A 15,211-nucleotide genomic window follows, 5' to 3' on the forward strand; every position below is an offset into this window, starting at 1 on the left:
TACGGCATGTAATTGGCATTCTGCCATCATGTGTCAATGGATAGACAAGAACAAATACGATGTCCAATTGAATCCTATGGAAAAACATGGAAGCAAGTATATTAGCATGTGAAGTTGACTTGAAAGATGTCTAACGGGGGTTTGATGCGAGAGTTGATAGATAACTATGTTGAATGGCGGATCATTGAAGGCAGCGTACCAGTAGAAATATCATAACTATAACAGCCCCCGATAGCCATCACCAGAATCTGAAATTCTTTCGATTCGCAGTTCCTCAAATTATTCGAGAATATACAATAGTTATTCTGCTCACATCTACCTTTCTAACCACTGCCAGCATGAAGCTTTCTCTGGTCGTTGCCTATGCACTGGCAAGCATTGCCATTGCTGCCCCTATTACTGGCGGCTAGTATTTGTTCCTACCTGCTGTTTGAGCATTTGACTGATTGACCTAAAGAAAAAAGGGCACCGTCGTACCCCGAGCTTGCCTTGAATCCAACTCAGGTCACTAGTGCCGAAGGGGTTGACCTTGTGGCGCCTCGCATTGGCTATAAGGCGAAGCGCCGGTATCCAGAGCTCGCTGAGAACCCAACACAGGTTACCAGTGCTGAAGGAGTTGATCTTGTTGCTCCTCGCATTGGCTATAAGGCGAAACGACGGTACCCAGAGCTCGCCGAGAACCCGACTCAGGTCACCAGCGCTGAAGGGGTCGACTTAGTTGCTCCACGAATTGGTGTGTACTCCACTAATTATCTAGAGAGCAGCTGGCAGCGGCTAACTGTGTTTTTAAAGGGTATTGAAGTGACTTGAAGTGCCATACGGAGTGATCGAAGTGGACTTTTGGAACTTCGGCTGGTTGCGTTGAGAATGAATGCGGTGCCCAGTAACAGGGGTGACTTCACTCGTTATGATTGGATTGTTAATTCTTATTAGTACCTCCTTGACAATCTCTAGCAAATGCAAAGCCTATACATAAAGTTATGGAGTTGTTCCCTCTCAAAACTGTTCTGTCGGATCTATTGTCAACGCCCGTCCCTCTTTGACTCGGGTATTCGCAGCATATCCTGTATCCCAGCACCGATTGTTATCTTTGAAACGTCAGAACTAGGAATGCGGTGAGGCGGCAGCGGGTACGAGAACATCAGGGGTATTATCAAAATGATGGGCTGGATATCTGCATCATGTAACCGGACGATCGGATTGCGAGTAGCAATATTGGCAAAGGATTGGCTATCCCCAGCTATGAGCCTGGCTATCATCCGGGCTTTCTCCGTTACTTAGAGTGCTACCTGGTACTCCGGTTATCAACTAGTTATGCACCTTGCTCGATGGGAGGGTCTAGACCTGGCAGACTGCCAACTAACTAGTACTTTGCCAGAAAGTTTGGCAAGATGCATGTACAGTTGCGCATATGCATTATGACGAGGTAACTAGGATCAAACTGGTCATTCGGGGTTATTGGATATGCATCCATTGCCATAGAGCTCTGAACGGAAAAATCGTGACGGTGAGGATAGATGATGTGGTTGAAATCACCTAGTTAACTGGCTACAAACCTGTTTTTTACGCCTAAAACTGTGCCCAAGACGTTCAACTTTGCATTACAAGAATGATCTTCGAGAGATGGTTATCCGTCCTGGCAGCATGTACACTTAGTACATTGGCACTAACAGATGATACATACCCAAGAACTCATCGAACTCATGATTTCTTTGCCTTGCATCTCAACATGTCCATTGTGTCTCCCGAAAAAGTCGCAACCCATCTCGGAGCACGGTACGAAGGCCAAATCGGAGAATTAACGGACCACCATAAATTTTCCGTGGTGAAGTCAAAAACTGGGCCAGTCGACGCAATTTCGGGGCCACTTGGTCACATCAACTGTACCAATGGCGTGCTTTGGTCCCAGGTTCTAACCCCAGGGTTCCAGCTACGGCATAAACGGATCCCTCAACCGCCAGTGGCGCATCTCAATACCACAGGCTGGGTTGAGGATGCGGCCGCGGTTCGGACCCGAAGTAGGATCTCGTCGGCGCTGGGAATCACCGATCCATTGTTCAACTCACAGTGGCACTTGGTTAATACCGTTCAGCTTGAGCAAGACATGAACGTTACTGGTGCTTGGTTAGAAGGGGTGACTGGAAAAGGGACTGTCACTGCCGTCATCGATGATGGCTTGGACTTCCACAGCACCGACTTGAAAAAGAACTATTTCCCTGATGGGTCCTATAATTTTGTCGAGAATTCAAAGGAGCCTGACCCAAAACTTGTAAACCAAACTCATGGAACTAGATGCGCAGGAGAGATCGCTGCTGGAATAAATGGAATTTGTGGGCTTGGAATGGCATACGACGGAAAGATAGCAGGGATTCGTCTGTTGTCTGGGCAAATAGATGAACGTGACGAGGCTGCTGCTATCAATTATCGATATCAATTGAACGATATCTACTCTTGCTCATGGGGTCCTCCTGACAATGGCAGGGTAATTGGAGGACCAGGAACACTGGTTAAGCGTGCCCTAGAAAACGGCGTGACAAATGGCAGACAGGGCAAAGGTTCGATTTTCGTTGTTTCTGCTGGTAATGGGGGATATCTCGACGATGACTGTAATTTCGATGGCTACGCAAACAGCATTTATACAATTGCAGTCGGCGCTATCGATCGGGAAGGGAACCATCCAGAATACTCTGAACCATGTTCTGCATTATCTGTTGTTGCATACGCGAGCGCTGGCTACCAAAGTGATGGAGCAGACAGTATCTATACGACAGATGTTGGGGTCGAAAACTGTGCTTCTGGCCATGGAGGCACATCCGCCGCTGCGCCGTTGGTTGCCGGTGCCATTGCTCTTGCTCTAAGTGTAAGATCGGAGCTTACCTGGCGAGATATTCAATATCTTTTGTATACAACAGCAGTAGCCGTCAACGAGGAAGAAGATGACTGGCAGATGACGAAGCTTGGGAAACCATTCAGTCATAACTACGGGTATGGCAAGGTCGACTCATACAGTTTTGTCCAGATGGCTAGGAACTGGAAACTGGTGAAGCCCCAGACATCATATCACTCTCCATGGGTGAGAGTAAACAAGAACATTCCACAAGGGGCAAAAGGTCTCTCCAGTATTTTTGAAGTGAAACCACCGATAGTATCCGCATTTGAAAGACTAGAGCATGTCACTGTCACCACTCACGTCAACCATACTCGCCGGGGTGATCTTAGTATCGAGTTGCATAGCCCCGAAGGCGTAGTCAGCCGTTTAAGCACCACTCGACGTAACGATAATGAGACTTCGGGCTATGCGGGCTGGGCGTTTATGTCTGTTGCACATTGGTATGTTGCTTTCCGAGTACGCATTCAGCGTCGTAGAGCAGGGGCTAGCTAACATTCACCGTTCCCAGGGGCGAAACCGGCATTGGCAATTGGACGATAGTGGTAAAGGATACCATGATAAATGATTTCTCCGGGACATTTTTGAGCTGGCAACTGAATCTCTGGGGAGAAGGCACTGATTCGCTGTCCAGCAGCAGTTCCGACAAAACTGATGAAGTCAACAATAACGAGACACCTATGCAAACGCCGGATACTGAAGATGCGGGGGTATCTTGGGACCTTTTGGTAGCATCCACAGGTCTTCAACGACTCAGCGGATGGGCCTCTCTCTCTGTGTCGGTTTCAGTCGTGGTCTGTGGCGCGGTTGGGACTTATCTTTTGTTTTGCAAGCTGTCTGGTCGTCATGCTGCCCCTATTATTGCCGATATTGATAGTTGAAATATAGTTATAATATCATTTGCTAGGGCAGTCATTCAACCCTAGCCTTAAACAGCATCTTGCTTTTAGTGAAGCGATGCACTCCGTACTCTGCACGAAGAACACTTCAGCTCCGTTGCTTAATAACTAATAGTTATAGCGCGGACCCAAAAAATCATGATCCAAACTGCGTCGCGCCTTCAGAATCACGAGCAAGTGGATGTGTTCAGCTGGGCCCAAGTGGCGGGAGCTTTGTTAGCAACCCGGATGTCTCGGCTAGACTCTTCTTGGACTCTCAGGGTTGATGCAGAGACGGGATTTTTCGGTATGCCCTGCTTGGTGAAAAGACCATATCGAGAGTTAAACTTAGCAACAACAAGGGCCCTCCCACAAAGTGGGTTTTCAGGAGAAACAAGGACATCTTCCACCCACAGCCCAGGCTTCACCCCTGTAACCCCAGGGCCGAGAACATTTAATAAAGAACCAGCTAAGAGGTCAACTAGTTCGCCAAGATAGACCGCAGCAATTCACGATGGATAGTTAAAACTATAAACAGACAAGTTCTCAGGATTCAACCATCAAAGGATGGCCAGGGGCACTTTCATTGACTCAGAAGGTGAAGAGACGAATGGTAGGACCATTCGTAGCTATGTACTGTGTTTTTGTACCAAGTTGTCGTATCAAACGATCCAGCTTAGATACATATTTTATGTAAGAACGCCAAAATGTCATGAACGAGTGAATGCCCAAACTATTTTATTGGTCGGGCAAGAAAGAGCAAAAATGACAACTACATACAAAACTCCTTTCCAAATATGAACAAAAAAGCCAGTTCAAAATCTTTAAGAAGCGTAGGCCTGGCCGACAGGGGTGAGTTGGCCACCCTTGACGAGGTCATCGGCCATGAAGTAGGAGTAACGAGCAACACCAGGGTTGCTGTCAAGCCATGGAAGAACCTGGTGCAAGAACTGAACCTGAGAGTTCTCGTCACCGTCTCCGCGGAATTCAGTGAGCCAGATCTTGTCAATGTTGTGTTTGTGGGCCAAGTTGATGGAATCGGTGATGTGCTTCTTGAAGGCGTCGACGTTCTGAGCAGAGTCGTACCAGTGGACGTTAAGGAAGTCGATGTTGCATTGTCCAGCACAGCCGTCAAGGAACTTGCCCAACCAGCTGAGACCCATCTCGCCACCACCGTTAGAGACTGCAGGGGAACCGATAGAGGCTTTGCCAACGAAGGGTTTCATGTATTGCTTGTGTGCCTGGATAGCATCCTGAGGAGACATGTTTGCCTGGGAGGGGATATCAGGCTCGTTGAAGCTGAGGACATATTTGCAGCCGGTGGAGAGGATCGAAGGAGTGGATTTCGTCCAGTCGTTGAAGAACTTCTGTCCCCAGAGCATGGGGGCGTAGTCGATGCCATTACCAATGTTGTTGGAGTTGGAGCCCCAGTTGTAGGCCCAGGCGGAGGCGCGAGTTCCCTTGAAGGCAGCAACGGCCTGAGGATCGTTGTAGGCCATACCACGCTTGCCTCCATTGGCTCCCTGGACGGGAGCACCAATGACAGAGCTAGCCAATGCGGCAGCAACGAAGAGAGCGTTGAAGGAGACCATTTTCGTGATTTAAGGTTATAATCGACAGATGCTTGCGCAAGGAATTTCTAACGGTGGATTGGTATGAATGAATGACTGTAAATGACAGCAAGGTAGGGATTGGCACGCTTCGCGGAAGCGTAGTAAGGAATGACTGAGAGACTTGAAGGAGTGAAGTCTGGTATGTTAAAGAAAGTTGGGAGGTACAAGGAGAAGGAAAAGTCTGGGAGGGCGAATGAAGGAATATATACTCTCACATCCTGAGGGAGGTCACCCTTTTTCAGGTACCACCGCCAAAGTAAACTTTCTGCCCTGAATTTATTTTTCTCTCCTGCCAGGCTGTTATTGGATGGCACAGAGGGCGCCTATCGTGACATGGCTCGATAATGTAGGTGTGGAGCGTCAGAGGAGATGGAGCGCTCCTCTGACCGCATCTAGACCACTACACAGGGAGGCTTTTCACAAGGACGACTTGGCTGCCCCATAACTATTGTGGGCGTACCGCCAAAAAGTACGGAGTAATATGGAGTTGTCCTCTGTTCAGTGAGCCGAATCCACTGGTCTCGATCGCTCTAATCGAAGCCGGAAACGTTCTCCTGGAGGAACAGGTATATCTTTCCCCTCCTCACCCGACAAGCTGTCTGGAATGTTTCTGTGATAACCTGCAGCATGTTTGCATAACGTTTCACCAAACAAGTCGGGCTCTCGGAAATCCTGCTGGATCGCTCGGAAAACCTGCGTGTCCAGCCTTGGACCTTACCAGGCGACAGGTGGCCGTGGCACATTGGTACAAAAAGAAATGGGGGTAAAATCGATGGTCGATGCGACAGACATGTGGCATCACAGAGACAGGAGACTGGAAAGGGATAGAAATGCCTTTCTCATAACCGTAACGATCGCTTGTCTGAGGAGTCAAAAAAATTTTTTTTTTTTTTTTTTTTGTCATGCCCACGTAATCCCGTATAAAAAAGGTTTGTACCTGAAGGCCACAACCCAAGGGAAGGCGTTTTGGTATGGATTGGATTCACCCAGGGAATGGCAGTTCATTGGCTTGTTCCTGGAACATGCATAAGACCATCTGCGAGCCAGAGAGGAAGGCGTTAAAGATTGGAGGCAAATTTTTCTTTTTCGTCTCCAATGGTTGGTTGCCAACCAGGTTCCATGGATTCAGCCCCGGATGGAGACGACAAAGCGCTCAATAGCCTGGGCCACCATGCATCGGCAAAAATCTGATCAAAGAAAGCCGTCTACCGTTTGCTTTCATCCCAAAAAAGCCATTTTGAAGCCATCGTGGCCCGCACTGCTTCCTGGAGCCCCCTTTTGCGCTGGAACATTTTGATATTGAACGACAAAATAAGCTGCGGTCAATGCCAAGGCTTGCTAGATTTGTTACATAAGCTTAAACCCTAATCTGTCGCCATATCACATGACTACGTACAGACAAGGTTGGAAAAGGAGCGAGCCACGTAAGTAAGTAAGAGTTTGGGGCAGATGAAACCGACAGGATCCGCCGATGGAAGTCGAGTATCGGGGCAAGACTTCGAAAACGCGGGGGAAGTGACTGTCAACCTTCGACTGAGGGAGTCGTATGACCCTTGCATGCATAAATTGGTTCATGACAAGTATCAGATCTTCGATTGAGATGGGACGTACCCGTCATGACGGTGTTGTAAATCAACGGAGAGATCGGACAGCGTCTATGTCAATCATGTCCTCATGGAAAACCTTACCTGATTAGTATATATATCGGCGACGGCCCGCCTGTCATTGCCTTCTTTCTAGATAGTTACTGGATTCCATACACACTCCTATCTCTTGTCGTCATTTAGTAGAAGTGCCAGCAGTATGCAGAAAGTAAAGTCTTCCCCGTAATACGGCAAACTAGACATCGCAATTGATGTATAAGTACGGAGTACGCAGTATGGGGTTTCGGAATGGGTGGCGTATCGCCGAAGGGGGGAGCCCCAGTAAAAAGAGAAAGGCGGGAGGCTCGGGCGGTTATCTCGGGCGTAGTGAAGGTTGCACAGAATTCAACCCCGTTATCCCTTTCAGCGTACTCAACCCTTCCCTCTCCCCTGCAGAACACTTAACACATCACTAACATTGTTCTTGTCTCCCTTTTTCTTCTTCGGACCGCGCTTCCTCTTGTTCTGGCTGGAGCCCTGCGGAAGAAACTCCTCCTCATCGTCATCGCCAAATCTACTATCACCGAAACCCATGTCCATATCCAGAGCATCTTCCATCTCCCGGCGTTTAGCTTCCTCAAGAAATGATTTATGTTTTTCAGCAGACCTCTTATCCACGTCATTGGTGTCGTCGTCGGATATCGGCTCTCGTGTTCTGATTGTCGCGGCCTTCTTCAATGCTTCTCTTATGGTAGGATCGGACATGAGCGGATTGGAACGGTCGGTAGACTCCTGCTCAAACGGTTCTGGTTCCCGTTTGGCTTTACCGGTAGCAAAATAGTCACGTCGCAATGTTGAAGAGGGTTTGTGTTCGTCGTGTGTTCCCACAGCAGATCTAGAAGGGTGTTCCTTTGGTGTTGAAGCGTCCCTTTTGTCACTCTCCTCCTCTGAAGATGTACTCTCATCATCAGCAGCATTCACTAAGGGGTTGTAGTCATCTCCAACCCCGGCGAATATATCCTCATCATCCTCGGCCTCCAAAGCGTCAGTTGGCTTCATCCTCGCCAAAACCTCTGCAGGAACATCCATTCCAAGCGGCTTCGCGTTCTTGTCCACAGACAAAAGGTGTGCATTGGCACCATCCTGCTTGTCCAGCCATCTTACTTTTCTCTTTGTCTTCCCATCCGCGTCCGTTATGACCAGTATTTCCTTCCGTCTCCCACTTGCATCCGTCTCAACCCACCGTTTCTTCTTAGTTTCTGTAGATCCAATCTTCTTAAATTTGCTTCCAAGTGAGGGTTCCGGTTGCGTCGATTGAGCTAAGCGGCTGGCTTTGAGATGCTTCAAGATCTCATCGCGTGTCATCTTTTTGCTTCCCACTTGTGCCAAAGGCGCCAGATTGCCTTTCTTCTTGTCTTTGCCCCTTATCTCGACGCTCTCGACTTTGTCCTTCTCCTTTTCCTCAAGGATGCGTTCGAACTCATCGTCATCGTTCGGTATCTCAGGCGTTGGATCCTGGCTCTTGGCAGTGATGTCTTCACCTGCTTTAACCCTTTTCAATAACTGCCAGTCAAGTCCCTTGATTAAGTGAGTACTGGAGATATCACCGCCCACCCCAATCTCGGCTCGTAGTTTGTCAAACGTAGGCTGGTCAATCTGCCCTAGCTTCAACAGCTCTTCTAGCCCACGGACTCGCTCCTCCCGGTCATCTGCCTCCTTGCAATCATTTCTCTGTCGTAGTGATGCCCTGTCTTCGTATCCCGGTGCGTATTTGAACCCTTTTGGGCCACTGGATGATTTAAATTTCTTCGATGGCGGCTGGTCCTGAGAGTCGCGCCTGTGTTCCGCTAGCTGGCGAGCAAAATCTACGCCTGAAACCGCACGTCTAATATCAGACAATCAACTTAGCATGGAATTTACAAAGACCTTCCAGAAGAAGTGGAGGGACTTACGGTGTCATTGGGATGCTGGATCGCATCCTTGACCCAAGCGCGCCGCTTCTTCCTTTGGCAGCAGCATTGTCACTGGACGAGGCTTTTTTGGCCGTAATATCTGTCGGGCTGGAGGAACCCGTTCTGTTATCGAAAAGCAGCCTCCGGAACTGTTCGTTATTCATCTTGTAGGTAGCCTGGCAATAACGCAGGTTGGCCCAGCAAGCTCTGCATGAACAGGCCAGCACCTCAAGAAACGAAGCCTCGACGTTTACGGGCCTTGCCTATTTCCGTTAGCATGGTCATCACGTGAACAATGCTCATGTAATTGAAGAATATTATGTAATTCCAGGTTCATGGCAATCCACGTGATATGGTCCTGGCGCGCTTTTTTGTTTTTGGTGGATGAAAAAGACCTTTAAAAGATAAAAAAAAAAGCCATGAACGAGGAGAACAAGAACAGCGCCTCTTTTTGGCTGGCTGGCTAACTTTGGGCTGATTCCTAGATTCAACATCTGCTTATTTTGTGTACTGTTTAAATAGTAGTTGGTGGTTGCAGAGTGCGACTCCGAGACCTCTTCTCTCGGTCTTTAAAACACCGATCTGGCCCCTGGCATGGCCACCGTTTTGCCCCCACTCCCTCGGGCATTCGCTGTATGGTAAATATTTTCCCGCCCTGCAAGGATAAACCGCTTCCTCACTCGGGAGTGCTGGGCTCTTCTTGGATGAGAATTTGTTGTTTGGGACGATCACATCTCTACCTATCACATTTACGGCCACTCCTCCGAGTATTTTGGGCAATCCAGATATGAGATATATCTTGAGTACCGTGAATAGACAGCAGTTTATACTCGGAGGTTGGCCTCATAGCCTCCGGAGTACCTTCTTCTAGAAGCCAACAGGGAGTATATTTTTACCCGCCCCCTTTAGTTACCCTTACTATTCATATTATTATATCCCTCCTTTAGGGCCAGCAAATCTCCTTTTCGGTTTCTCCGTATAGCCCCTGACTCTGTTTGCCAGTGAGGAAGGAGAGGAACAGGCAGTGAGCGAGGGAGTTAGGTATATAAAAGAGATATAAGGACAAGGAAAGACAAGTTGACTGGACAAATCGCTAACCAGAAATATATTAGCTTGGAAACTCGTGGGCTCATCTGCCCTCTCCGTTCTACCGGAACAGTGCCCAGAGGGGATGTACGGAGCAGATCGGCCCTTTCATGCGGATTGCACTCCGTAGATACAAACAAAAAGCTATAGTATCAATCGCTGTAGTGGCAAGTATATACGTTCCCTACCCACCACGTTTCAAATGCAGTCTTCCACTCCTTTGCCTGTTCTTGAGCATACAGGTTTTCGCCAGGAGGTCGTAGTGGGCTAGGAAACTCGATAGCAAGCTAATTCTTTACTGAGTGTTCGTTTTCCGTCGATAAATGATCAACGAGGCGATCTTCATCATGATCAACCTCATATAACTACTCCGTACACCAAGCATGCTTCCTATACAAAGCGTCCATAAAGAGAAACAAAAATTAGGCTGCTCTTGTTCTACAACACTAAACACTATTGCTGTCTGGGGAGAAGAAGAAGAAGAAGAAGAAGCCCAGAAGCCGGGAGCTTAATTCCTAACGAAGAACATGCAGTATTCTCCTGAGTTACTCCGTAGCGCGGGGGGGCTAATCTCCGGTAGTTATCAAGACCCAGTTCCTCGTGATATGGTGTCAGCTTAGCGTTTGCTAGCATAATCCACTCTAAACAACTGGGATCAAGCTCTTCCTCAGAGCAGTTAAAGATATCCAGAAATCTTTCGTATAGGCGAGGGTTTTCTTAGAAGGCGTATTTTATATTGAGAACTCTCCAGTGGGGTTTAGACGGTGCCGAGGTCTTGGGACTTCTGTAGCATAGATATTCCTCCATAGCCATATGAATCAGGGTCATCCCAAAAAGTCAGATATTTCCGAGATTAGCGCATGCTATCACCAAGCCAGCTGTGGGCGCACGTTATGATCGTCAATGATTGACGGCAAAGCTTAGACCTTGTTCAGTTGACATACATCTGATCTCTGGTTGTATGCAAACTAAGCCGAGCCCAGATACACTTGGTAGCCACTACTACTGGGTAATAAACACCCTGCAGGACCCTAGTTCCACATGGCTCCCCGCCACGGTTGTGACGGTGATCTTCTGCTGCCAGGAACAATGCAGGAACAGTAAAAAAAAAAAAAAAAAAAAACTGTAATCCAATCGGGTGAGAGGAGTTAGTTAACCCCTGGGGATGCAGAGCTGGCCCAAAGCAAAGTGTATACTGAGGAAACTGGCGGGAATGTCTTGAGGACTCAACGGTTCAAGCTGTAGCATTCACCCAAGTGGATGTCCTGTTTCTCCTCCTCCAACCGGGCAGGGATTGCTCCCCTGGTAAAGCTAGTCAGTGCTTAAGATATAAATGCCCCCTGCTATCCCCGGTGCTGGCAAGAGAGAACCTGTAGCACAGATTCCCAATTCATTTCCATCGACGCCTCTTCAAGCACCCGAGGCAAAGCAGTCACAGCTGCAGACATGAAGTGGAATCGCGCCATCTCTCTCATTCTCTGCCTTGCGGCATCTGTCTGCAATGCTAAACGTGATGGCTTTTTTAACATGCCAGGACGGATGCAGTGCACAGAAGTTCTCATGATCATAGCCCGTGGCACGAGTGAGCCACCAGGCGAAGGACCCCAGCACGTCTTTGGCGAGGAGCTTGTCCGTAGGCTGGGTGAGGAGCGAGTCACTCACATTCCTCTTGCCTGGCCTGCATCTCTCTTCCCCACTTATGGCGAGTCCGTTCGGCTCGGTACTGTAGCCACCAAGGAGACGGTCGCCAGATATGTTGGTTCGTGCCCAAATATCAAGATTATCCTCATGGGATTTTCACAGGTATGTTAAATCCATGATTTGTGCAGGAACCGTCCATCATCCGGGACATCTGCTAACATGCAATCGCCAATCGAATAGGGAGCTCAAGTCATGAGCGATACAATGTGTGGTATGGCTGAGCGAACCTTCCCCAAAACTGATCCTATCGACCCAGAGCTAGCGAAGAACAGTAAGTCTTGCTTTTAATTTATTGACGACAATGTTGTGTCGAATGTTTGAAAGAAGCTGCTGCTGACTGTCTTTTTAGTCATTGCTGTTGTTGGAATGGGAGATCCCACTCACAATCCTGGCCTGCCATACGACGTGGGAACTTCTACGCGCAAAGGAGTAAGTTTGGCCCTTTCGAAGCTATGCTAGGTGAGCATGGTTCAATCGTGGGAATAGATGCTGACTCCTCTTCAACAACTAATAGTGGTTCCCCCGTCTCAACGATGCAGAGTGCAAACATTACGATCATCTTCGTGTCTCGTACTGTGACCATGGCGATATATATTGTGATCATGGTATTGATCCATTGGTTCACAGCAGTTACTTCCAGAAGTACTTCGAACATTGCATGAAATTCATGATCGCCAAGATCGAGGGGGTAAATCCTTGATCCTTGATTTGAATGCGGGTGTGCATAGACGTTGGTATATATAATTGCGCGAGAGCGGCATTCTATGTGAATTTAATAATTAGTAATATATTAATTTTGCCTATTATGGATGCACTGAAGAATATTGTTTTTCAGGCCTGGTGAAGGTGCGTTTTCCACGACGGTATATCTCCAGTATCTAGCCATGGTATTATAGTGGTTCAGTTCCAATTATTATATTAATTGGATTGTATAAGACTGTCCAGCGGCCTTGGAGACTTCATATTTCTCTCTTGTTCAATGCTGGAAGTTGGTGAATAAGCGACGAATCCACCCGATTACCAAATATCGGGCGAGAAAATGGATGGGCTTAAACGGGCCGCAAAGCCGCTGGCCTGTCCTGGGCTGGCGGTCGACCTTGAACTGGTCGGGCTGATATTAAGTGCGCATCTTCTGCGACAGATGCCTGGTATAGGTATTATTAGCGAGGCATGGCCTCTCCAGCCGTCCAGCCCAAACGCCACAAGCAAGATTCTCTGCTGGCCGTCGTGATGTCGCGATGTCGCGATGTTGTGATCCAAATGCTGGCGGAAAATTGGGGATTTCCTCAGCCCCATCACGTGATATATCTATTTAGGTACCCTTCGGCCGTAGGTTCCAATGTTGGCTGGCATCAACATCCAGACAGAAGCTGAAGCAACGCCACGACAGCAACGAAGATGCGGATACAACCTGCCGGGAGACACGCTGCTCGCCTCCCTTGGATAATCGTGTACGTAACTCTCGGGACCAGGTATGGTTGAAGCTCCCTTTATGTGTGTTTTCTAATCTAATATACAAACTGAGTAGGCATGGCATGCAAGAGACGCCTCCGACCGGTGAATGAGGGGGGAGAGTCCGTATAAGGCCACAAGTAGCTATGGCTCGTGTTTATATTCTAGCCCTGAGTTTTGAGCCTCCTAACCGGACTCGTAGCGCGGTATAGCCAACTAGCGACACGAAGAAGCTTACTCCAGAGAAGACGCATGGATACGTGAAACTGCCGCTATCTCGCGCCACGATTGCTCCGCCGATTGGAGGGCTGGTGAGCGTGGCAATAGAGGCAATGGACACGATCATTCCCATCCGGTACCCGAGCTCCTTCATTGGAGATACGGCGGCTATCAATGGTAACCCGAGCCCTATTCCGGCACCAGAGCTGATTCCGAATAAAGCTGCAAATGCAAATATGGCACCTGTACTCCTGCCTGGAAGCCAGAGCGCCAGCACGAGTATAGCTGAGAATAGCGTCATTATGATCATGACGTTGAATCGCCCAATACGATCGCCGACATAGTTGGGCACTGTACGGCCGATAAAACTTTTTCAAAGTTAACAAGAGCACTAACAGCATATGCACACTCCATTGATGCTTACCTGGCGCCATTGAGAACGGGTACAAGCGAATAGGCCAGGCTTTGTGGCATGCCATAATGAATGGCAGACACTACTATGTAGTTGAAAGGAATAAACATCCCCCCTGGATAAAATGAGTCAGCCCGCCATTCGCATGAAAGAAAAAATTAATACCACCTACAGAATAAAAAGAACATGGAAAACCACATGATGTTGAAGTTCAACTCCTTCAACGGAAGGAAATAGTTCACTAACTTGAAAGGACGCGGGCCATGGTTGAAGTTCGACGTGATCGTCAAATCAGCATATATGAGCAATCCAAGGATTAAAAAGGCGCATATTCGCATGGTCCAGCCGAATCCTACCACTGGGAGGAGATGCTGAACCATAAGCGGGAATATTACCCCGCCTAAGGATGAGCCTGCAACAGTCAGGCCGGCAATGAGGCCCCTCCTCTCTCGGAAGAATGTTTGAGGCTGAAAAGGTCAGTTAACAGTTAGGTTACTTCGATCATTGGTAAAAGAAATGATACGTACTGCGGCCATTGCTGGGTTGAAAATAAAAGAAGCCCCTATTCCTGAGCATACAGATTGGCTAAGCACAAACTGATAGTACTTGGTCGAAATGCTTGCCATCATGAGGCCCAGAACATGCAATACTGTTCCAACGAGCAGTGGTACCCGCGGGCCATACCTATCGAACAGTCTCCCTGCCACCGGTGACATGAACATCATGAAAAAGACTAATTGTTGGTGGTTAGCAATGGCATAACCGGGAAGAACAAATGCACGTTACTACCACCTACATTCCATTGATGTGATCCATGAAATGGTAGACCTAGGATACCCCTTGAGCTGGTTCATTTCATAGTTTGCCTGGAACAACGCTATGCAGTTGACCCACCCAAAGGAAACAAATAAGGCTGCAGCCGCTCCTGAAACCGTAAGCCATGCCCTGAATCCTCCCTCTGGAAAACTAGGGATAGCATCCTTGGGGAGCCCCCCCTTCTTTTCCCTAGGCATCCCGATATCTAACCCTTTTTCAAGGCTACCTACATCAGAAGTAGCAGTTGATTCTTCCATGGCTATGATTGTTTGAACTCAGGGGCGACGGAAAGGAGAAAGACGCCACTCGTGCAGAAGGGAAGAGCAAGATGGCGCATACTCTCAATCAGCCTGAACCTCTCCATGACTCTTATATTTTATTTCTCCTTCCTTCCGGCTATTTCATTCCTGCGATTTGACATCTCCGCCACCCCTGCGATAGCATCCCGTTCGGCGATATACCCAATCTGTTCCGGCTCAACATTATGCCGAGTCCGACCGCAAAGCCGAAGCCTTTTTCACCCGGATTTAGCTTCACCTTCGGAGATAATCTCGGCCCATGAAAATAGCCGCTTTTTCTTATCGATATCAAGACGTTTCTTCATCTTGCATT

At 48.2% G+C, this 15,211-nt stretch overlaps 6 protein-coding genes across 6 annotated transcripts; 3 read left to right on the forward strand and 3 right to left on the reverse strand.

Moving 5' to 3' along the window:
* Positions 1-28: 28 nt before the first annotated feature.
* Positions 29-810, forward strand: ARB_07952 (uncharacterized protein; the record flags this gene model as incomplete). The annotated part of the gene is made up of 3 exons (XM_003013794.1): positions 29-96; positions 206-409; positions 513-810. 3 exons carry the CDS (start codon positions 29-31, stop codon positions 808-810), a joined length of 570 nt encoding a protein of 189 aa, XP_003013840.1.
* Positions 811-1,609: 799 nt separating this feature from the next.
* ARB_07953 (uncharacterized protein) lies at positions 1,610-3,768 on the forward strand (the record flags this gene model as incomplete). The annotated part of the gene is made up of 2 exons (XM_003013795.1): positions 1,610-3,330; positions 3,399-3,768. 2 exons carry the CDS (start codon positions 1,610-1,612, stop codon positions 3,766-3,768), a joined length of 2,091 nt encoding a protein of 696 aa, XP_003013841.1.
* An 821-nt stretch (positions 3,769-4,589) lies between these two features.
* On the reverse strand, positions 4,590-5,357 carry ARB_07954 (uncharacterized protein; the record flags this gene model as incomplete). Its single annotated transcript, XM_003013796.1, has 1 exon — positions 4,590-5,357. One exon carries the CDS (start codon positions 5,355-5,357, stop codon positions 4,590-4,592), a length of 768 nt encoding a protein of 255 aa, XP_003013842.1.
* A 2,036-nt stretch (positions 5,358-7,393) lies between these two features.
* ARB_07955 (uncharacterized protein) lies at positions 7,394-9,077 on the reverse strand (the record flags this gene model as incomplete). Its single annotated transcript, XM_003013797.1, has 2 exons — positions 7,394-8,798; positions 8,914-9,077. 2 exons carry the CDS (start codon positions 9,075-9,077, stop codon positions 7,394-7,396), a joined length of 1,569 nt encoding a protein of 522 aa, XP_003013843.1.
* A 2,368-nt stretch (positions 9,078-11,445) lies between these two features.
* On the forward strand, positions 11,446-12,400 carry ARB_07956 (acetyl xylan esterase (Axe1), putative; the record flags this gene model as incomplete). Its single annotated transcript, XM_003013798.1, has 4 exons — positions 11,446-11,802; positions 11,881-11,971; positions 12,050-12,129; positions 12,215-12,400. 4 exons carry the CDS (start codon positions 11,446-11,448, stop codon positions 12,398-12,400), a joined length of 714 nt encoding a protein of 237 aa, XP_003013844.1.
* Positions 12,401-13,309: 909 nt separating this feature from the next.
* ARB_07957 (uncharacterized protein) lies at positions 13,310-14,856 on the reverse strand (the record flags this gene model as incomplete). The annotated part of the gene is made up of 5 exons (XM_003013799.1): positions 13,310-13,739; positions 13,796-13,868; positions 13,956-14,250; positions 14,311-14,516; positions 14,580-14,856. 5 exons carry the CDS (start codon positions 14,854-14,856, stop codon positions 13,310-13,312), a joined length of 1,281 nt encoding a protein of 426 aa, XP_003013845.1.
* Positions 14,857-15,211: the final 355 nt, after the last annotated feature.

Source organism: Trichophyton benhamiae (assembly GCF_000151125.1).
Source record: "Trichophyton benhamiae CBS 112371 chromosome Unknown contig00075.49, whole genome shotgun sequence".
NCBI lineage: Eukaryota > Fungi > Ascomycota > Eurotiomycetes > Onygenales > Arthrodermataceae > Trichophyton > Trichophyton benhamiae.